We start from the raw sequence: 23986 nt of genomic DNA, 5'->3' as shown, positions 1-23986 counted from the left end.
GTTTTATATTTGATATGCTGGTAAATATAGTGCTTACAACTGTCTCGGAAATGAAAAATATCTTTCCAGATTTTGAAATTAGTTAGAATAATTTTTCAATCACAATTTATATTTCCTGAAGATTTTTTTTTTTTTTTTTTTTTTTTTTTTTTTTTCACTTCACTAATAGCAGTGATTCATAGAAATGATCAACCTTTCTCATAATCTTCTTTATTTTTATTAAAATGTTACTTCTGCATAGCTTCCCAACTTTGCCTTTTTTATTTAGATTTATTTACTGCCATGTAAGTAGAAATAATCAAAGTATATCTTTACTTCTAAACTAGCATTAATTCACAATCTTTGACTGAATTGATCTAATTGAGTTGATATGAATGACAAATAGGCACTATATTTTACTATGAAATGATTTTATAACAAGGCAAGTTTCACAGTGGCAGAAAAATCACTCCATTAATAAAACCGAGCCATTTATATTAAGAAAAATGAAAGATAACTTACATTAATATCCTTAAAAAGATAAACGAAGTAAAATTCATTGTCACATTAGGATATTTATTATCACATTAATAGTAATCAGAAGTGATTGCTTTTGGAATTCTGCTTTATGTTGAAATACCAGTGGAAAAATTAGGTAAAACTTGCTTTAGAATTACTTCAAACTGAAATATGTAAAAAATTCCACCTATGTTTGTACCACCTGTACTCAAAAATGTAAAAATTCCACTTGCATTATGTGCATTGCTTAAAATTCATCAAAAATTATTATGCTATCTAATAATGCACTTCAGAGGGGAGAAGATACCTGTTGATGGTCTAGTGTTAAGCCATTGTTAACTTGGGTACAATATTTTGCCCCCTTTTTTTTTGGTAGCATAACAACACATAATGGTACTTAAGTATTATTGAAATCACCCTTGGCACAATTTGATGAATTTTTTATGGAAGGAAGAGAACATTTACTTTTATTGTAAAAATTTATTATATAACATACATAAAATTTGTAAATGTAAAACATTATTCCTTTAGTGATTTTATAGTAAAACAATGTATTCCTGCAGAAATTTCCCTTCTTTTTCTTCTATTATGTGAAAATAAAGCAGAATTCTTAAAATTGGTGTAAACCAAAAAATAATCAGAATTTATGTATAAAAGTCGTTGGAACTTGGAATGGTGACATTGGAAACTGACTATTTGTCATACATATGGTTGCCTTAATAATTGCTATGCACATTGTATTATTTTGAAGCTATGGTTATTTCTATTAAGGTGGTTGTGATAATACATAAGGACCACCCAGATTTATTTATTTTTTGTTATACTATAAAAACCAAAATATACTGTATGCGTGTTTATGTAAGCAAGTCTATAATCAACCAAAGCTAATATCTGTTTCCAAGCAACACCATAGTGCTTAGTAGCAAATTATTCTGACTACCACATTATTACACCTTCATCTTTTGCTTTTATGCTCCTTTACCCCCTCTTAATATGGCTTGAATTATTCTGTAAAACATAAATATTCTGTTAATTATAAAACTGCTATTAGACACTTTTTTGTAATATGGAATTAACTCACTAATGTCCATTAATATCGATAACTCTTAAATTTAGGGATCTAGCAGCTATAAAATATGCACATCTAATTAACTGTTTGTAGAAGGCTTTATCTTTGTATTCAATGCAAATATACATCAGCTGTCCACAGAGGGATAATTGCCAACACCTTCTTAAACACAAGCCTCTCTACTGAAGGCTCGTAGTTTAGTGACGTCATAAACTGTTGGCCTTCTTGATGGGGTGCGAAAAATTGCCCCTAAACCAAGGCCATCTAGATAGCATTAGCAAGTTAGGGGAATTTCGTCCTTGGTCATGAGAAGGCGCGTGAACCAAGTCTCCTTAATTTGATATTGACATTTTTTTATCGATTTCAATCATGCCTTTAAAGTGCTGTGGGCCGTTATGCCGAGAAAATTATTGTGACGGTTCTAAAGTATCAGTATAATGATTTCCTGAGCAACAAGATGTATTACATAGATGGTTAAATTTGATACCGCGAGAAAATTTTACCATTTCGAAGTATTCTCGGGTAAGTTAAGCCTAACTTGAAATTTAAATTTATTAAAGTGTTTGGTTTTACATTTAAAAGAATGGATACGTTAATATTAAGGAATTTCATTTTTATAGAATACATTGTGTATAATATTTTGTAATTACGTATCGATTAGTATAATTATGTATCAAATTGTATGCTAAATATTCACTTAATGTCCAATTTTTTACTTTTTGATTAATTTTATAACTTGGAACTTTTAACTTCATATGTATATGGCAGCAAATGAAATTATTTAGATTAATATTTAATATACTTTGCTATTAAAAGTTTTTCTAAAGAAACTGTGAAGGCAATAAATATGATTATGGTTTTTTAAATTGTAATATAAAGTGCACAGTTTTGTGTGAAACAAGAAATAATATAAATTCCTAATGCATGAAAATTCAAATATTATTAAAACCTATGTCACTAAGAATCCTTTTCTTCCCCCTCCCTCCCGAATGGGAGACAAACACATATATGCTTGCTATTACCTGTTTTGTTAAAATATAAATTGCATCACTAGAAATCCTTTTTTTATTACTTTAAAATTAGTAATTAGGTAATTATAGTAATCTGAGTGAGCTTTCATCATGTCTAAAAAATTTTAAGATATGTGATGATTTAACAGTTAAATATTTTTTCTCCAGATAAGCACAGAATTTGCTCCTTTTATTTCTGCATCAGTCGTTTTTCATGATGATCTGCAAGTGGGAGCATATTTTAGAGATATTCCATTAACAAAAATTAGTAATGATGAATTCCCTTTAAATATTAATGATGTGCATAATTCCTGTTCATTGCTTAAAGAAGTTGCAAAAATTAAAGGTGATAATAATGAAAACAGCTTTAAAAATTTATTATTCGTAACTCAAGGCCTTCGTGAATTAGAAAAAAATGCCCCTGAACATAAAAAAGAAAGTAGTTCAGTTTATATATGAACAGCTGACATTACTCGTTTTGCATAAAAATAATAATAGGTATAGTTCCTGATCTGTTAATATTATCAAGTTTGATGTTTTCAATTTCTCCACATTGCTATAAATTTTTAAGATATAGTGCATATGTTACTTTGCCACATCCGTTGAAAAGATTGTGTTCTGAATATAATGTAGTCTAAAGTGGAGCAAACTCCTGAAAATTTCCGGAATTATGCTAAGGAAAAAAAATCCGCTTTTTAGGCGAAAACGATAATACACACTTTAATGCTTGACAAAATTCACATTAAGCCATTCTTAGATTTCAAAGTTGAAAATATAATAGGAATGTAGCAAAATATAATTGTGAAAACGCTGCTAATTCTGCTTGTGTTTTTATCTTCATATAAGGATGTTATAAGTATTGCCATAGTAAAATCATTATCAGCACAATTTTTGCATGGACATATTGTGAAAATAATAAAAGGTTTAGAAAATTTAGGTTTTTCGTGTAATATGTATGCTTATAAATCTACCCCGCTAAAATTTAAAAACTTCTAATATCCTTAAAAATATTTCCACGCATCCTTCTTATATATTTTTCATGCAGTTAAGTGACTTGAATATTATTAGTATGGAGAGAGATTCCAACATTACCTCAAGTCCTTATCAAAAGTCAACCAGTACTTTAAAGCATTATTTTAACTGTAAACATACAATATAAGATCATACAAAATTAATAATATATATTTTGTGCAAAGGAAAATGTTTCCAATATTATATCCGCGAATGAATAGAAAATATATATTTTCAATATATATAAAGTAAAAATGAAAAAATAATATGTGTCTACATCATTAGAAAATACCCTCCTGTTAGTAAAGCTTTAAAAACATGTATAGTTTAAAGGCAGGTAGTAGGTGACCAACGGCGATTGTCAGCCGCCAGTTTGTGACGTCACGATCTCGTAGTTGGGCTTCTGTTTAAGAAGGTGTTGTAATTGCACACACACCAAAAAATAAGAAGTCTTGCTTTAGAAAATCTTTGAAGAATCCATCTTGTAGTAAATGAGCGCTTGAAGTTGTGGTCTCATGTTTCAAGTTTAACACTTTGTGCAGCATGACCATTTATATATATTATCTTGTTATTTAAACTAATATATTGCTTCTTGATTTTCTATAATGTTTTAAATATCATCTTAATGAATAGAAGCTTATGAGAGCAAAGAATAAAATAAGTACTTAGGCAAAAGTAATAAATAACTGTTGTTTTTAATGCAGCTTTTCATGATTCAAAATTTGCTACTCACAGGTTTTATTTGCTTTAACATGTAATATTAATATTAGTCAAACCTGAATATTTCTCTTCCTGGAGACTTGATATTATTTCAGGTATTTCTTATAGTGAAACATATTAGTTTCATTTTCACAGGTATATTTTACCATAACTAAACATTAATAAAATTGTTGAACTAATTTTTGTACTGGTAAATTATCAAAAGATTTAGTCATAGAAGGAAATCTGTAGAATATCTAATGATTATCTTACATATGTATAACCTGCATATGATGTTTGATTAAAGAAGTCCAGAATAAAATCAAATGCTTACTTTCCTCTCTCATTTTTATGTATAATTAATTTTTTAATGCTTGAAATTTTGTATAGCTATTTTTCTTAACTTTTACTTATACAGCATCTTTTAGCCTTGTATATAAATTGTGGAAAGCTCAGTTTTGATACTTTATTTGGAATTAAGATTAATGATTGCGTTGTTTCAAACACTGTATTCTGTTTGATGAGACTGCTGTAAATTCACCATAGTAATTAAATTCATGGTTTTATAGAATTTGATATTTCTATCATTGTTTACTTATTATTAAGTTTAAAAAACCGTAATCTGTTTTCTGTCATTGGTAAAAATATGAGTATTTATTTTAATTCAGAATTTGCTTTGAGCTATAATTTTCAAAGGAAATTAATATAACCATGTAAAGAAGAATTAAATCATCAATACAGCTAATGCTCATTATAATACTTCCTAGTTTCCTGAAGAAAAATAAAATTATAATGGAAAGTTATTACGATACAGTTGGATTTAATATATTCTCTTCAGTTGGGTTATTTTTGCACCAGACATTGAAATTGAATGGTTGCTGTGATGAATAGTCATTCTAGCAGCATTCATAGCATTATAGCAATGAATGAGATAACAAGCTAAATCAAATGAAGTTCTTTTATTTCTTTAGTTAATTTATTAAATTAAATCAGGATTTATTTAGTAATTCCCACTTCTTTTTCTCAGGAGGAAATTTACAATTCAGCATGCATTTTATGTTATTAAAGTGGTAAAATATTCTAAAAACCATCAGATTAAATTTGTAATGTAAAACAAAACTTGGTTTCATTGTTAAGCATATTGTGAAAAACATTTTCTTTCTGTAATATCTGGACTACTTGGTAATTCTCTGCTTGGATTAATTTTTATTTAAAAAACCCTTTATCATTATTTTCAGGGTTTGAGTGGAGGAACTACTGTAGCTGGAACAATGCTTTTAGCTCACAGAGCTGGTATACCACTGTTCGTGACTGGTGGAATTGGTGGAGTTCACAGAGGAGCTGAAACAAGTAGATGAACTTTAGATTTAATCTTTTGTAATATCTTAGTATTTACATTGCTTATAAATTGTTTTATATACTTCCAGAGCAGAATTTCTATGTGTTACTGCATAATTGCTGCTCTGTAGATTTCCAAATAGATAACGGAATCTCCCGTTTTTATATTTTTAACCTTTGCTAAGGAAAATATCAGGGAAAATGTTTCCCAACAATGAAGTAAATTTGTTGAATAAATGACATGTAAATTGTGCAAATTCCATCCCAATATCCCTAGTGTGATTTTCAGCATAAATTTTGTTTGATCTTAACTGTCTTGATCTACTGTAAACATTTGTAGAACTTTTTATGAATATTCAGTCAATGTTTAATCAATTAATATTTGTGTTTAATTTTGTTTTATGTCAGTTAATAATACATTATTTCATTTATCTGTAATAGCATGTAAGTTATTTATCAATTTAATTTTCAATATATTTAAAAGTATTTAGATAAAAAATTTCTTTTCTTCTCTAGAGTAAGGAAATTAGAATATTAAATTAGCTAAAGAACATAAAATTTACAATAGCTAACTAAATATTTTATATCAGAGTCATACAGCCTGAATAAGTTCTGTAACCTGAAGTATGCATTATAAAGTGTATATAAATCAATTTTCTGTTCTTTTGATACTGCTACACAGCACAAAACATCCTTGGAATCTTTAGGTTTTTATGTAAAAAAGAACCTCTTAGTTTTTCATATGGTATTTTGAGGTTGGCAGCTAAGCTATTGGTCTATGTTCCCTTCTTTACAATTTTTTTAACATAAAAATTCCCCCCTTTTTTTTTTTTTTTTTTTTTTTGGCTCTTTCATTTGTTTTTCATCCATGCAGATGATGAAACATTGATTTGGTTTTTTGCTATATACAAACATTTTAATTTATTTTAAAAATTTGTGTATTCTTGCACTCTGTTGATGGAAAAGGAAAACTTAGTTTATCTTTTGTTCTTTTATATGAAAATATATCCTTATTTTTCTGAAATTATCATATAAAAATTTTGATCTCATTTTATATGGTAGCTTCATTCAATGTTTCCCTTGAATGAAATTATTATAAAAAAGAAAAAATAAAATGTTTTGGAGAGAGCACAAACAGAAAGTGTAGCAGAGTATGACCAAAAATGGAATGATCAATGCTTTCATTCATCTTGTAACTTCATCTCAAACGATATTAATTGAAATCATTAAGAATTGAAGCTATAAGAGCTTATATTCTTTGTATTCATAAACCACATAAACTGCTATTACTTATATGCAATATGGAAAATATTACTTTTAGTATATTTTATATATTTATAATTACCACTTTTCTGTAAAACAAAATTTTAATAATTTTTTTTGAAAATTGTTATTTAACCAACATAATGATTTTTTTAACTTAAAATGTAATGTATCCTTCAGGATGATTAAAAAATAATTGGTAAAAATGTATAGGCAGATAGAGTGCTCAAAATAAACAGCTTTTATAATGGAATGTGTGCGTGTGTGTGGAATTGTATGATGATGTGGTACCAGGGGCATAGCTAGAGGGGGGAATGGGAGATCTGTCCCCAGGCGCAGAATCCAAGGGGCGCCAAACTGATGTTATGACATTTTAGAACTAAATGTTTTCCATCCTTGGCAAGCAGTAGGGGGAGCGAAATCTTCAGTTGTCCCTGGGCGCTGAAAACCATAGCTACGACTCTGTGTGGTACATGGAGTTATTAAGGTATTCTGTTGATGTAAATAATCATTCCCCATATAATGTATCAGGAGAAGAATTCCTGATTATATCTTTTTAGTAGCTACTTCATTTCTGTTTGCAGTGCTGTATTGGATATGAGTGCATATCATGTTTATGCATCACCATCATCTGTATCAGACTTAAAATTATTACACACACACATATATCACAAGAAATTAAAAAAATATATTGAATTTCACTTTTATTGGCTCTTTGTGTAAAATGAGTTCTAAATTTCTTACTTTTTGTTTGTCTATCTCTATGTCTCTAGCTATATATATATAGAGAGAGAATCACATTTTTTTACTTAAAATTATTTATTCACTTCTTTTGGGTTTTTGTGAAATTGGTTCTAAATTTCTTACTTTTTGTCTCTGTATGTGTATGTGTAATAATTCTAATATTATATAATGCACGTATACATGTATATGAGATAAAATATACAAAGCAAACTATATATGAGATAAAATATGCAAAGCAAACTATATATGAGATAAATATGCAAAGCAAACTTCTGATTTTAATTGGCAATTGCTTCTTTTATCCTTTATTTTAATTTAGATAGTTTCCCTCTGTGTCCTAAAATAGCAACTGTTTAAAAACTGCTTCATTTCAAAATTAATCCATATCGTACGATTTTACGCACTGCTGCAATGTAGGTAGCTTTTAGCCTATCACTGTATAAGATCTCCATTGAGAACTAAAACTTTTTTACCCTATCACACACTTCTGAGTGTATCATATTTTTCCTGCTTTGTTTATGTCATGTTAGGATGTTGTCACTTGCCTTTCTATCATCACTTGTATGTGTTGAGATGTATTAAACTTACGAAAATGTGGTATGCAGATTGTGCCAATATATGAATCAGAATATGCATCCCAAGGATTTGTCCAGAAACAAATTCTGTGTTGAATTTACAGCCATGTTTATTTCAAAGTTCTTCTGTTATTGTAGTTAGCAGTTAGATAATAAAAGAAATCATGCTGTCTTGAATTTTTGTCTTTTAAAATTTGTAAGAACCAAGCCTGAAAGTGCTTCTGTATATATACAAAGTATTTTCTGACTGTGACGCCTTGGCCAGTTATATAGAGTACCTTGGTCATTTGTCTTAGAGATGTAAAACACCACCAGATATGTTCTGTTTTCTACAGTGGGGAATATCTGAACTAGAATAGGAACATATTCTCAACTAAGTTATCACAATGGGCAGTCATGAGTATTTATCATCTTTTTAAAATGGTACAGTTTTCAGTGCAAAAGTAATAAGTCCCTTTATTGCATAAACTATGCAACTTGCTGGTAGTATGAGATCTAATGTTATTAAAATATTTATGCTTATGCCGAATTCTTCTGAAAGAATTGATGGATGCAGAACCATTTGTTAAATTTTCCTTTTATCGTCCTTATACAAATACTAAATTGAATTGATGTCTGAGAACTCAAGATGCCATTACAGGAAAATAAAATAACTATCATGTTGTTCAAATCATTCACATGCTGTATGATGTGCTTAAGACACAGAGCATTTTCTTGTGAGAAATACTAGTTTGTATTGGGAAAGCCATCAGGACCACTACATTGATTTATCTTCAGCAAAATTAAAATGAACTTGGCTAGCAGACATTATTTCACATTAACTAAAGGGATCAAACATAAATTAAATAAGATTTTTCTAACCTGAATATTTGTGATGACAGAAGAGGACTCTATACTTTTACTTTTGTGCTGTTATATTCTCAGCCCAACTTTCTGAATGGGCAACTTGAATATGTGTCAAGCTTCATATTATAGTTTAATCATTTATTGTTCCATTCAGAGCAAACTGGGATCGTTTTGTCCTTTTTGAAGCAGACATTATATGTAGTATGTTGCCATAATGTTCCATATGATATCATCTGTATTGATCCTTAATTCATTTTATTTGTAATTTGATGCAATGTTATTTTTTTTTTAATTTGGAAATTTTGAACACTCTTGATTCCACTTGAGTTTACAGTAGCTGAACACAAGTTTTGCTCTCAAACCATTTTTTTTGTCTGTTAGTCCATCCTGTGTATATTTTAATAATTGTTACCTTCAAGCAATTTACAAATACATTGGTTTTGCTAATACTTTCAATATTGTTATTAGTGCCCCAATGATTCTTTGTTCAAGTTGTTTTTTAAATATTGTGTATTAATTATTAAAGTAAATCTGATTTTTTGCATTTAACACTTGAAATAATTTTCAAGATAATTTTTTTTCATGCTTTAGCTATGGATATAAGTGCAGATCTATATGAGCTATCTCGTACTCCTATGACTGTAGTCTCAGCAGGAGTGAAATCTATTCTTGATATTGGACTCACTCTGGAATACCTGGTAAGCATTTTAGTTTTTTTATGCATGTTTATATCCTATTTATATTTATCATGGTAGCTTTGTTGAATTATTATTTCTTGCATTACTAAATTTTATGCTTTGAAAACAAAGTAAAAATTGAATTGTTTTCACTTCTAGGTTTTTACTGTACTGCATAATAACTTCTTATACTGACTTTAGGTACTAAAAATAACTTCAAAACATTACTACACTATTTGTTTGTTTTGTTAATTTAAATTTCATATATGAACTTAAATTTTAAAACTTCAAGCAGTTTTTCAAGGTGTTTCAAATATAAAATAAAAGCTTAATAGGGAAAGAAGAAAATATTTATTAGATTAAGCATTAAATGAAACTAACTGAAGTATTTAAAATGAAGCTAAATGAAAAATAGTAACTGATTAAGTGATTTGTAATTTTAGTTAATTTTCATTTGGATCTTCAGTATTTCACTCTTTTAAATACTTATATTTTTATGTTAAATATTTAAGACAAAGAAATGCTGCTTTTTTCATGTGTATCTTATGAATTTTAGTTGACTATTAGAATAATATTAATAAAAGTTAATATTTATGAGATTATGATTCAGATAAAAATATTTAGAGGTATGACTGGATTGCAGACACTAATATACCTTGTTTCTAGCAGGTAAAGAATATTCTTTTAACACTTTTGAAGAGTGTTTTCAGTCATTTTATGTTTGAATAAATGAAACATTTTTATAAATTCTGAATTTCTAGTACTTGTTTTATATGAATAGCAATTACTTGAACAATTCTTTATTGACTTAACAGATGCATGGCTTCATTGATTTTCCTCAAAATATTTGTTTCTGCTAAAAATAACTTAAACTTAATGTGTTCAAAGGTTTCCTCAACAATAAGTTAAAGCTGCTTATTATTTTAATTTAGATTCTAGTGTGCTTACTATCTCATTTAAAATATCTAAATGTGAAAACTCATATATAAAAATTATACAGTATTAAAAAAATAAGAAAATATTGCTTATATTTCATCTTCTGATTACTCTGTTCCCGTACAAAATATTTCTGGCAGAAAGGTGCTGTGAACAAATCGTTAAAATACTTCATTGAAAACTGTCATAGGTAAAGTATCAAAAAGTAACTGGAATGACAGCATTAAAAGCGAGCATTTCGTACTGCGGATCTTGCCTCTCAGCCTCATGAGCTTTGGATCTTCCTCACATATTTGACCAAATAACATCAATCTGAGTAGAGCAGTTCGTCCACAGTGCTGATGTGTTCATCCATAGTGTTTTTTCTCTTACTTTTCTGAGTTTGATGAACACAGAGGACAAATGATTGCTGATGAGATTTTATTATTATTATTATTTTGTTGAAGAAAACTCCAGATGAGGCCATTGTGGGTCAGCTTACTTTTAAAGACGACGCTTTGAATAAATAACACGTATGCGAGTAGTTTTCAGATTCAAAAGTGGCAACAAATCAAATAAAGACTGCTGAGACTACGAGATTCGTTGATGAGGAGATTGGGTAAAACACTGAGAGAGTGCAACAGGCTATACATGAAGCTTGTCGAACGATTGTTCACCAGATTTCTGAAGAAACTGTCTCCTTCTTACAAGTTCCTGGGGAAGAACTACATGTGTCTTTCTCTTGGTGTGCTTTCTTTTTTTTTTTTTTTTTTTTCTGTTTTCATGGATAAAGAAAGCTTTTAAAAGCTAATATAGTAGATTAAAAAAATAGCAATTCAGTGATGTGCATAAGATGTAAGAAAATTCATTGTTTGCCTGAATAATATTCAGTTGAGAGTTCCAGAATCGTTTCCCTATTTCAAGCAGCATACTCAACGGTGAGGAAAGTGCACCACTGCTGATGGAGAACACTTTTAAAGAGACAAAAATATATAAATTAAAATAAATATAAATTCTTAAAAATAAGCAGGTTATTTTGGGGTACTCTTTTGTATTATTAAAATACTGACATTTAGATTGTGTATGCAGTTAAAAGCAATTCTTACAGATGTCACTGAAATATATATTACACTGAGTTGCAGTATATTTATGCATTATGTAAACTTCCTTATATAATGCAGTGTTTTTCAGTTGCTAAATTTGCTGTAATAAATTAGGGCTGTTTATCATGACTATTTTTCTTCATGAAGGAAACTCTTGGAGTCTGTGTTGCTACTTTTGGTTCTTCGAAAATGTTTCCAGCTTTTTTTACACCGTATAGTAAATTTTCATCTGCTTGCAATGTTGAAACATACTCAGAGGCTGCTCAACTCATAGGTAGGTATTCAGTATTATTATTATTAGAACATTTCATATTAAAATATTCATTGTCATTATTAAAGTATTTTTATAATAAATCTTCGGTTATATAATTGAGTTATAAAAGGATATGGCAACGATCTTATGTTAGAATTTCTAATCCAATAATAATTTTATGAAACAATTCTGATAATATTTGTCAAAAGAGTTTTTTTTTTTTTTTTTTTAATTTTTAGTTACAGCAATTCTTTTGATTATATTTGAGGTACTTGGAGTTTGTAGTCAATTTAAAGACACCTAAATAGTGTAGAACTTATGTAATAAAGTAATATTTCAAGTGAACTATATTAATGAAAATTTAGTTATTGAATATTGAAAGAACAACACAAACAAAAAAAAAAAAAAAAAAAAAGAGGTCACCAAGTCATTGCTTTTTTTTACTCTTCTCATATAGCTCGAGAAAGTTAATTTGCATCAGCCTGTGGTTGCCATTCAGTTTTGAAAATGTGGGCTAAACATCCCGCCCACCATTGGAACATAGTTTTAATTAATTACAATTTTAAACACAAACATTATAAACATAATAGAATGCAAATGTTTTTGAAGCTGCTAATCAATACCATGTTCAAGAGTGTATATCAGTTAACAGTTTGTATCATATTTAGGAGTTCGTCTCATGGTTCAATAAAGGACAAAACTTAACGATAGGTCTCTTGAGTTCTCTGTGTGCAGTTTGTACCGTTACCACACGGATCTTACCGTCACTTCCAGAATGGAGTTTAATGACTCTTCCCATATGCCATAATAGTGGTGGAACATTTTCTTGAGTAAAACAAGATCGTCGACCTGAAAGTCTCTTAGTGGTCTTTGCCACATAGGACCTTGTTGCAGTTGGAAAAGGTATTCTTTTCACCACCTCTTCCAGAAATGTTGTAGTATGGATTGACGCAATTGCCATCTTTGTTTATAGAAATTTTATTCTTGTAGTAAGAATTTTAGTCTAATAGTGAACGGATTTACTGACCCAAAGGGGTCACGAGTCTTCTCTGCAGTTTTTAAAAATTATTTTGGATTTTACTTATAGCAACCGAGTATAAAGTTTTAATTTTCAGTAGTGTGTTAGAGGTGTTTAATGCAAACATCGAGAATGATATAGCATAAATGGCAGATATATCGGTGTTCAAAGCTAGATGTTGATGACGTCTGGCTGATGCATTTACCGAGATGCCAAGTCTCTGTGATGTAATGAGGAGCATGGTATGCAGAATCTTATCTATATATTTAAAGAATTTCATGCAGTTGGACTGACGTAATAGAAAGTTAGGTGGGAAGAGTAATGAATAAAGTAATAAATAACAAAATAAAATAGCTAATAATTAATAATAGTTAAAGTAATAAAATAATTAAAATTATATAAAGTACAAAGAGATAAATACTAATTTAATAAATTATTATATTAATGATAAATAGCTAAATAAAAAAAATTCCAACCGCATGTTTTTTAGGGGGGGATGGAATTACAGTTTCACTCATAAACTAAGAAGTAGCTCAGGTGGCACCGGTTTGCATTTAAATCCCGAATATACGGTATAATATACTGTTTTAAAGAATCATAGAAACAAAGAAAATTCTCTTTCCAGACTACCAATGAGAAAAGGTGAAACGATTAAAACTTCACTCATGAGAATAGAGAGAATGTATGAGACAACAGTATGAGAATATGGAAGGAAATTTTAACGGAGAAGTCTAGCTTCAAAACCATGAGAAAAGAGTCTAAAACTTTCTGACCGCAACGACCTGCCAATATAATTCTAAGTTGTCAAGTAGAATAAATAATAATAATAATAATAATAATAAATAAAAAATAAACATAGGTGACAATTATCATCCCACTTATTTGGTTTTACGTCTTCAAAAAGTTCCTGCATAAACTCCTGCATAAACGAAGAACGTGCACGACTAGGATTTTTAGCCTTATTATGTTATTATTGTTTTTAGCACTTTCGAAAACGGAAAATTTACCTGCTGTCATAAATTCATTGCATCTCCTAAAGAAAAAGCCTTTGGCATGTGCTTAAGGATTTATCTCTCCTTAAAAGTCTCAACCTCCGTCAAAGTGTTTGTTCCCCAGGAAGGAAAAGACAGGCGTGCATTCAGGAATTAGAATATATTTTTTAAGCAACTTATTATTAAAATAAAATTTATCTGCTGAAATTGCACGTAAAAGAAGTGCCGAAACCTTTTTATTTAGGGCTCCAATAAGCCCGGCCATTAGTATGATGCATTTAAAAAAGGGTGAAGTACTGGAGCCAGTCTCCGATGGGTGCCAGCGCCATTTAACTTTTGGTGCACATTTATCAACTTGGAATCTGTTACACTAGTGCATGCCTCAGTGATGTGAGGATGTAGATCAAAAAGACTGGTAGATGACATTATATATATTGGTCTTTCATGTAATCCCAGAAGAAGAAACCATTCGTAGGTAAACAGGTAAAAGTGCATGAAAGATACCAGAAACTTCACTACAGAATCGAACAGGTATTGTCCCAATACACTAATATGCTAGAATATGAAAAACCTGAACTGACTATATGCTATTTCTAAGTACTACTGGAGTTATACATCGGAGTTGTTACATTTAAACATAAGAGGATAATAACATAAAATGTTATACAAAGTTATTTATATATATACAAAATTACATAAATAACAGAAACTGTTTAGTATATTCATTAAAGTATTGATTACGTGAATATAGTAAAGTTAATATTTTGGATATCATTGCTCTGAAAGTATTGCATTTTTATGTAAGTGGAAAAACATATGGAGTTTGATTTTGCTAATGTATTGGGAGTCTGATTCTTGTTAGATAAGGACATTCGTTACGTAAAACTGTACTGAGCAAGATCTTTCAGTCCAAAGTTCATGGTCTCAGCTCAGTAGGTTCGGTGTTTTGGTGCATTATGAAAATTGTTAATGTTGCGCGGAGTCAATTATTGGGGTGTAACGAAGACATTGCTCTTTCCGCTTTTTTATACTCAGTCCTAAGGTGTGACTTGGCGATAGGTCTAGTTCTAGAGCTTTGAGTTTTTGGTGCATTTTCATGGTTTTTGGAATAGATGGCACTGAGATATCACCAGTCTTTTAAAGTTAAGATCTAGATTGGTGGGTTTTCGAATGTGTAGGCCACTTGTAAGTGGGCAGAAGAAAAGGTAATGGTCTGCATCTCCTTTGACTCCACAGGCGCAACTGTCACTATTGGAGAGGTTCCTTTTAAGAAAATTATCTGGATATGGGCCATGACCATGAGATAATAATGTTAGGAAGGGCTTGGAGCTTCTAATTTCTGTGCAGATTTTTGGTAAGAACTGGCAAGTGCGTCGGTCTGCTATACCATTATTCCACTCTTCTGGCCACTCGTAACTTAGAGAGCATGTCTGGGCCACTCTGGGGAGGGCAATTGCAACTCGCAACACCCCTCCGAGAACCATCCAGGAACTGAAAACAGCATTGCGCTGAATGAGTGGGACCAGTTGCCACAGGTACTGATAAACTGCCTTATTTTCAGTATGACATCACGCTGCGCTGTAAGAGGGGATCATATGCAGGCCCGCCCCGTCGGGCAAATGTCTAGCAAGCGCCTTCATGTAGTGACGATATTAAAGGGACATTGCTTATGGTTAACATTTAAAATGAAGCATTATTAACATAATAATATGAAAAACCAAAAAAATTACATTTTATCTTTTGTCTAAATATGCAAACATTTTGTGCTTTGTTAAAACTGACACTCAAACATATTTATTTAAAAATTACACATACATTTATTTTATAAAATGCCTCCTAATCGGTGTAGTGGTTAGCGTTGCTCACTGCCGTGCCGAAGGGCGCGAGTTCGAATCCTGGAGAAGACATATATGTTTGTATAGTGTCCGTGCGGCATGGGGGCACTCCAAATATGTGAGGCGAAAGTCCTCTCGAAAGGTTGGTGGTAGGAGAAGGGGGTGCTAGACGCTCGGACACGTCCCCCCCAGGATGCTCTCCACCAAAATTGGGGGCGAAACTGAGCTAAATCGCACTGTCACCTGTAAGGTGCTCAAGGCTGTTGCCAAGGACAAGTGAATCTTGCGCTCCTTCCCACGAGGTATTGCGTGGGCTTGGGCCGACTATAGGCAGACAAGTGAACAATAGTCAACAACAACAACATGTTATAAAAAAAGTAACACTGCAAGTGAAGCGAAATAATATACTAAACGCATTGGATACCAAATACTATATTGCTGAAGACTATTTATTATCTTAAAATTAAAGACAAATTGATATACATATCCAATAATTTTGCACTGAATAAATTGTTGTTCGCAGCGTAGTCTACGATAAGGTTCAAACTGTGATTACAACAGGGCACAAAAAATGCTCTAGAGCTGATATCTAGGGATATATCTAAAATTCTTTTCTGCACACCGCTATGTTGTTGACAACGATATAGCGTAGAGTTTCAACCGGCTAGGAAATTTTGTTCATCCATAAGATCTATACTATTTATATCGCTTTGATTTTTATCAGTTAATGCTTTTTGCAGTTTTGGACATAAGTTGAGCCGATCTTGTTTATAGTATATGTGAACGAAAATACGTGATGCCGATGCGTATGTAAAGGTACAGAGGGTGCTGTAGACGCGTTCGACAGGTTGCTTAGTCCTTATTTTGTGTCTACAGTTTCAATCGTAGTAATTCATTAATCTTTTTTGTGATTTTATTTTCTTGGTGATTGCTGGTTGTTATTGTTATTCTACATAAAAAAAGGGCAGTTACATATTATGCTAAACTTAGGTTTTAGGTTAGCTTTAATTCAGAAAAGCGACGATTTGAGCAAAATTACTCGGAAAAAAAAAAAAAAGTTTGAAGTTTGAGATTTGAAGTGAAGTAAAAATATACAAGGTATTCTGAAATGAAAAATTGGCCATTTTCCGATTTTACATATACGAAAAACCGAAGGAAAATACTTCGTTATTTCATTACGTCTTAAATACATACTAAATTTGACTTATTTACGTACTTTAATAAACAAAAGAGTACGACCACCTCCTTGAATTATTTGATATTGATCTAATAGTTCATATATTTTCCAAGCAATGGTCTTTTTTTTTTTTTTTTTTTTTTTTCAGAAGTAAGGTAAAATATTTCAAAGAGTGACTTTCTGAGTGTTATTAAGAAGTGTTTTGCGCAATATCTCTTATAATAATTATTTTCTACTTTTATTTTTACTTCCACTTTTTCTGCTTTCCTTTTTTCTCATATGTTGGAAGGAAAACAGAAAAAACTGTCCAAGTATCAGAATGTAATGAAGAAAAAGAAAGTGAGAGGAAGCCTTAATAAACTAGAACTTTAAAATTACTCAGTTTTTTTCAAAACCCAAAGAATACCCAAGCTGACACTACTAGAACTAGTTGTCCATGAACGTCTCAGCTACCATTGAAATTACCAAAAGCACCTAATAATCAGAAATAGTTAAAAAGTGTTTTCATGTGGGAATTACCTTGAACTTCAATGCAGCCGGTCAAATAAAATAGAAGAAATACTATTGAAATCCACAACTTCTGCATTAGATACGCATTTGCCTGTGCCTGATGATTCCGGATTTGCCTGTGCCTGATGAAGTCCATTGTTGCCATCCCAAGTTCAAGCCTTAATAGAAAATGGTCCTGGATATTATCCAAAAAAGTTCCCAAAACACAAAAAATGGACATAAATTTCTTTAGATGTACTTTTGTCGAATCTTCCCAAACAACGGAAAAGTTAACCCAATTTCTTAGAACGATTAGGAAAGAATAAACCTGTTAATTCGGAATTTCACATTTTATTAAAAAAAGAGACTAAGCATTGGCACGATGTTATTGAAAGAATTATGTATGCCATTCATTTTTTAGTTAAGCAAAACTTAGCCTTCCGTGGTTCCAGTAACGAATTATTCAAAAGAAATAATTTTTTAAAGTGTATAGAAATGACCACAAAATTTGACCCTATCATGTCTGTATATATTAATAAAATTCAAACTAAAAATATGCTTCATTACTTTGAAGATAAAATTCAAAATAAAATAATTAGCTTATTATTCGATAATATAAAGCAAATTATTTTAAATAAGGTCAAACAGACAATTTCTATTTTACTTGATCGTACCCCTGATGCCAGCCATCAAGAGCAGATATCAATTTGTATGAGGTATTTTCATTTAGAAAATACGGACATGAGTATTGAAGAAATATTTTTAGTATTTTGTATTACAACAGATACGAGCAACATTCTTATTAAAGACTTTAAGAGAAAAATAGTTTAGATATTAGTAATTTACGTGGCCAAGAATACGACAATGGTTCAAACATGAGAGGTAAACATTTTTCGAGTAATTATGCTCAAATCGATGCTTTTCCAAATTAAAAAGTTAATCTAAGTTTAACATAATATGTAACTGCACTTACCTTTTTTATGAAGAAAAACAATAACAGCAAGCAATCACAAAAAAGCTAAATGTTGCACAAATTACTACTATTGCAACAGTAGACACAAAATAAGGATTAAGCAAATTGTCGAATGCGTATACCCTTATATTCGCATCGGCATCACATATTTTCACGTTCAAATAAGACAGAGGAGAACACCTGAGACTAACTCTTGCCCTGGTTATAACTTTCGGTCAAATAAGAGAGTGTGCTAGGAGGAAGAGGCACTCAGACCTGGCAAGCTCGAGGCTGCCTTAACACAGTTAAAAATCCCAACCCCCAAAGGTGATCCAAGAGGCTGTTAACCTATCGGTCGAGCCGACGAGCTAAGACTAGGCTGAGTCGACAGGAATACTCAGCAATTCACATTCCACGTCCCTGTTCTGAAAGGATGGTAAAAAAAAGTCTGCCATCAACAGGGGTCTGAACCCTGGACAGTAAAACGAAGTCACTTAAACACTGTCAGACAGACCGGACCACCAATCCTGCCTGCTGACACTACGTCATGGTATACAGATGTCCGCTTTAGGCGCCCCTAGGGCAAAACCAAGGAAGGATACGAATATGCAGTTTTGAGGCCAGGCTCCATCTGCCTACTGGGAAGCCTCAAGAAGTTTAAAGGTTTAAGCAGTTTAAAAGTGTACTGAATTCGCCAACTCCATCGACGATAACCATGAATATCTGATAACCATGATATCTGATGACGATAACCATGATATCTTATGACGAGATAACCATGAATATCTGATAATATAGCTCCACCACAACCAATGGAACGGGCAAGACAGTGCCACACGGTTCCTGCCGAGCCTGAAACAGCCATTGCCAGCGATGATTCCAGTCATGTGGAGATTTTAAACACCCACGGCCGAGACTACGTAGGTACAGATCCTAATAAGTAGCTTTTCAGATTTTACTTGAGTCGATCCCCGGAAGGGAGTTCAAATAAGACAAGGATTTTCCTGTTCAGATAGGCAGCGAGACGAACTGCTTGTTTTAATGATCGCCCGGCGCCCTTTTGATTCGGCGCCGTCGTGCGCCGCACGACCTTGCACCTATTGTCGGCGCGGGACTGACCATACCCCCTATTAACCCATTTATGTTGTGTCTTCTGCAACCACTGTTTCAGACCTTAAGATTCCCATGACTGTTACACACGAACATATGTGTTTATTATAACTGTTGAATGTTTATTTTGTTTGTATTATATCAACCTATGTTCTCACCAAATTTTATTAAAATCTGTCCAGTAGTTCTGGAGATCTTAGATCAAATATGAAAATTCTCTTAATTTGTTTCACCAGTATATTTAAGGTGTCACATTAGATGTTAATGGCTAATGCACCTGGTGTTTGAGACTGGACTTTCAATAAAAAGTTGTCCAAACTCCCAGTAATGATTGTTGCGTCGGCTTATGAACCACCGATGTTGTAATGCCTATTAGTCTGCCCTGATGATGTTGGAGAAAATGCCTGCGTCATTCTGCCTTATTCCTAATTCAACTGCACCTGTGAAACCTTTGTTCAGTGTCTCTCGGCAATATTTCTTGCTTTTGTGTAGCATGGTATAAACAGACACCATGCTCGTGCAGTATGTGCCATGTTCGCCTTTGTGATAAGCCATATACCGTGCTGATATCTTGTATTGCGTTGAGGATTGGCTAACGTGTATGCTAAAACATTCTTTGCTCTTACACGCACATCTGCACCTTTTGCCCTGCCCAAATGAAGATGGCTTCTGTTTCCTTGAGTAGTCAAACTGTTTTACTGAGGATTTCTTCTCTTGGACGAGGATCTATTTGAAATCTGCCGGCATACTTCCTTGCGCGGAGTTTCGTTGGCATTCACGTTAAAGAATCACCATTTCATAATATTGCTGATGAGTGAAAGTTGCCATTTCTACACACAGTATGTGTTCATCTAATGATTGTATATTCGATTTTTCTTATTTTCATTTCCTACTGTGTTCCTACTCTTTCTTGCATGACATCAAAATCTGCATATCATACTTACAGTCTTTAACTGATTTGAGACGACTGCTTTTACGCATGCCTTAAAAAACTCTCTTTTCGCTTTCAGAAAAAATTCGTGTTTCGCATAAATAAATCGTAGCGCGTCGTTTTCAGACATTTTAGACTGTTCAGTTAATAATTTATCGTATTTTCGCGAACAGTGTGTTTTCTCATGCTAAGTCGATTATGCTGTACAACTTTGTAACTGACTTTTTCTTGTATCTCTCATAGTTTTAGAGGTAGGATCTCTAAATTCTGTGCATCCTCGGTAGGAGGCCTCGCAGCTGATGTCATTTTGGAGAGCATGATCCTTTTACTGTAGTGATTTACAAGTTAGTGAATAAAGTTCTTGCCGTTTCTGATATGACATTCGAAGAGTGAATCACAACATAAAAATGGTCTCCAAATCTGGCGATGAAGTGGTTATGATGGAAGTCCGGACATTGACCAAAAGTATAAAAGCGCTTTGCATCGGTACTTCAAACATAACTCACATAGCGAGTGATTGAAATGGACGCGTCAAAGGCGTTCGGAGTTGTTTGCTGTATGACTTTTAACTGGGCCTATCAGCAGCAGAATCAAGTTGCCGAATTTGCCAAGTCTTTGGGCATGATACCATAAACGAACGAACCGCTAGGCAATGGTTCTAGAAGTTGAAGACAGTGGATATGCCTTTTAATGATACCCCACGCAGCGGTCGGCCAAAAGTGGTGGACGATAAGGTCTTGAGAGCAGCCATAGAGAATGACAGTAGCCAAACATATGGTGAGCTTGCTGAGCACTATCTGATGAAACGGTCCGACTTCATTTGCACCACATAGGAAAGGCATACAAGCTGAGTGGTTACCCCACTCACTATCGGATGCAAACAAGCAACAGCGTGTCGCTGCCTGTTTGTTATTGCTTACTCGGAATCGCAATGTAATCCATATTTGGTCGAATACTCACCAACGATGAAAAGTGGGTCCAGTATGACACACCCAGGCGTTCCAGACATTGGTTGTCACCACGAGACCCTGTGCCTCACACTGCGAGACCTTCTCTCAACTCACGCAAGATCATGCTCTATATCAGGTGAATTAGTCGCCAAGTGGTGCACTATGAGCTCCTGCCAGTGGACCAAACCATCACGGCAGGCCTGTACTCGCAGCAGTTGGAACATGTTCATCAGGCATTGATGCATAAAGAGCCAGCATTGGTCAATCGTAAGGGTGTACTCCTCCACCAAGACAATGCGAGGCCGCATGCGACTCGGGAGGCCAGGGACATCATGCAGGGACTGGGTTGGGAGACACTACCCTATCCATCATACAGTCCAAACCTCGCCCAACCAGACTACCACCTTTTCCATTCCCTGGACAACCATGTTCATGGGAAAACCTTCAACAGCTGGCCAGACCTCGAAAAGGCCAGTGGCGCAAAGACGCCCTAACGGACGTCTTTGTGTACAAGACTCCTGAGTTTTACCCCAATGGCATCGCACAGCTAGCCACTCGTTGGCAAAAGGCACCGGATGCGGATGGTGATTACTTTAAGGATTAGCGGTGATTATTATTTGTTTTATGACTTTTTCTTTCTGACTGTCCAAAACGGCAAGAACGTTTTTGGTTACCTTGGTGCTACATTCATAGTTGTGGCTGGTTCTACTCGCTAATGGCTAAATCCAATGGCTAATTCAATTTAAAGCTAAATAGAATTTACTATTCTCCATGTCTATATGTAAAATTGGTAGACTTTCTGTCATTCAGGATTTTTCGATTTTTGTATCGTAGCAGTCCAGGCTAAGGGAGTAAAGACGTTTCTTAAACATCTCCGTCGTGATGAATTGTTTATTATTAATGGTGATTCTTTTCCCTCGAAAGCAGTGATGGTTAAATCGCGTTATGTGTTTCTATTGTGTCAGTCTGGTTTTATTGCTTGTGAATTACTCATAGTTTATCTAATTAATTGTATTCTTAGTTTATTCATTTAAATAAATTTTGAATTGCAAATGTAGTAATTTATGAATGTGTCCATAAATACTATTGTAAGGTATTTTCTCTCTCCTTTCCGCTTGCCTTCGCTGTGTAATTTGAAAGACCTTCCGGTTAGCATTGGAAGGTCCGGTGTTTGAGTCCCGGCGCGGCTATTGCCCATATTTCCTGTTTGGAAAACCTAATGATTCTACGCTGTTTAGTCAGATTTCAAACATTTCAAAACTTTGAGAGCACCAAGGAAACTATGAGATGACTCGATGATAAGAAGAAATCGAAAATTTTGAGAAATTCCAGTGTATTCTGTATAAGAAATTACGTATTATTACATGTTATTCGAACAAGAATTTAAATTGAGTGTCTGTCCTAACACTCTGCATTTTTATGATTTTCAAGCGATTGTAGTTTTCTTTGTTGTCAACGTTTTTTTTTTTTTTTTTTTTCTGAAACATTGTCAAATATTTTCAAAATTACAGCTTCAGAAACGGAAGTGTATTTTGTAATACTTGGAAGAATTTTTCACAAACTGTATTGTTCCATATTAAATTATATGTCAAAATCTTTTAAGAAATAAATTGCATTATTACAAAAAATAGTGTTATACGGTCACACAATTAAAATAATTAACTTAATGGACTGTGGCACATATATTTATTAATAACAAAGCTCTAAAACTGATGCCTCTCTTGGTTTCGGCGCTTTTGAAACATAACTCAAAATCACCATTACAGATGTGGTTTTTTTCACGACTGTTCAGAAATGTCTCTTACGCCGACATAGCGTTTCTGTCGTTATATAACAGTTTATCCCGTGATTGCTGCTGTCGCATGGCAGAGGCGTGAACTCCAACATACTGCCCGACCGTGCAGTGCTGCAGCTTTCAAGCAATCGTTGTAATTAATGCATATAACAAACTAATATAAATGATCATTACTACAATCAACATATGAATGCTGTACAAAATATAAATCAACAATAATAACACAAAAAAGATATTCAATTACATAAGAGTAAAAAATTTATTCATTCACAATACAATACTTGAATATTCTACTACTATTGTTATAAGCATATTCAGTACTAAACTAAAGTTTATCTTCAATTTTCTAATGGTAAAATGCGGAGTTTTATAACCGGTCGTTTGAATGTATCAGTTTGAGTTTTGTATTACACGCGCGAACTTTTCTGTCTTTATCAAAATTTCTCGGAAGTAATGGTTATTTAATGAGATATACACGAGCCAGTAGCTCGAAACAATATTTAGTATTACCACCTTTTAGTATTCTACCAAGTGATCAGTTACCACAAAGCAAATTATCCTCAATTAAGACCATGCCTCTAAACTTTATAACATTGGTTTCAGAGCTCTGCCATTTAGATTGATTTTAGAAGTACTTTATAAGGTATTTTCTCCCTCCTTTCCGCATGCCTTCGTCGTGTAACGGTAGCACACTCGGTGCGTATTCGAGAGGTCCAGGTTAGAGCCCCGGCGAGAG

At 32.7% G+C, this 23986-nt stretch overlaps 1 protein-coding gene across 4 annotated transcripts in view; it reads left to right on the top strand.

The window, feature by feature from the left end:
* The window catches only part of LOC118191787 (uncharacterized), a 426838-nt gene that overhangs the window by 5621 nt on the left and 397231 nt on the right, over window positions 1-23986 (top strand). For all 4 annotated transcript variants that reach the window (XM_085819193.1, XM_085819195.1, XM_085819194.1 and 1 more), the window contains exons 5-7: window positions 5526-5637; window positions 9645-9751; window positions 11896-12022. In XM_085819193.1, the coding sequence (XP_085675319.1) occupies window positions 5526-5637; window positions 9645-9751; window positions 11896-12022 (346 nt within the window). The remainder of the gene's footprint in view (window positions 1-5525; window positions 5638-9644; window positions 9752-11895; window positions 12023-23986) is intronic.

The sequence above is a fragment of the Stegodyphus dumicola genome, chromosome 6, assembly GCF_044657685.1.
Source record: "Stegodyphus dumicola isolate Sdum_Otavi_A_Nest chromosome 6, ASM4465768v1".
Classification (NCBI taxonomy): Eukaryota; Metazoa; Arthropoda; class Arachnida; order Araneae; family Eresidae; genus Stegodyphus; species Stegodyphus dumicola.
The sequence above is the reverse complement of the archived record's forward strand: the minus strand, read 5'-3'. Positions and strand labels throughout refer to the sequence as shown.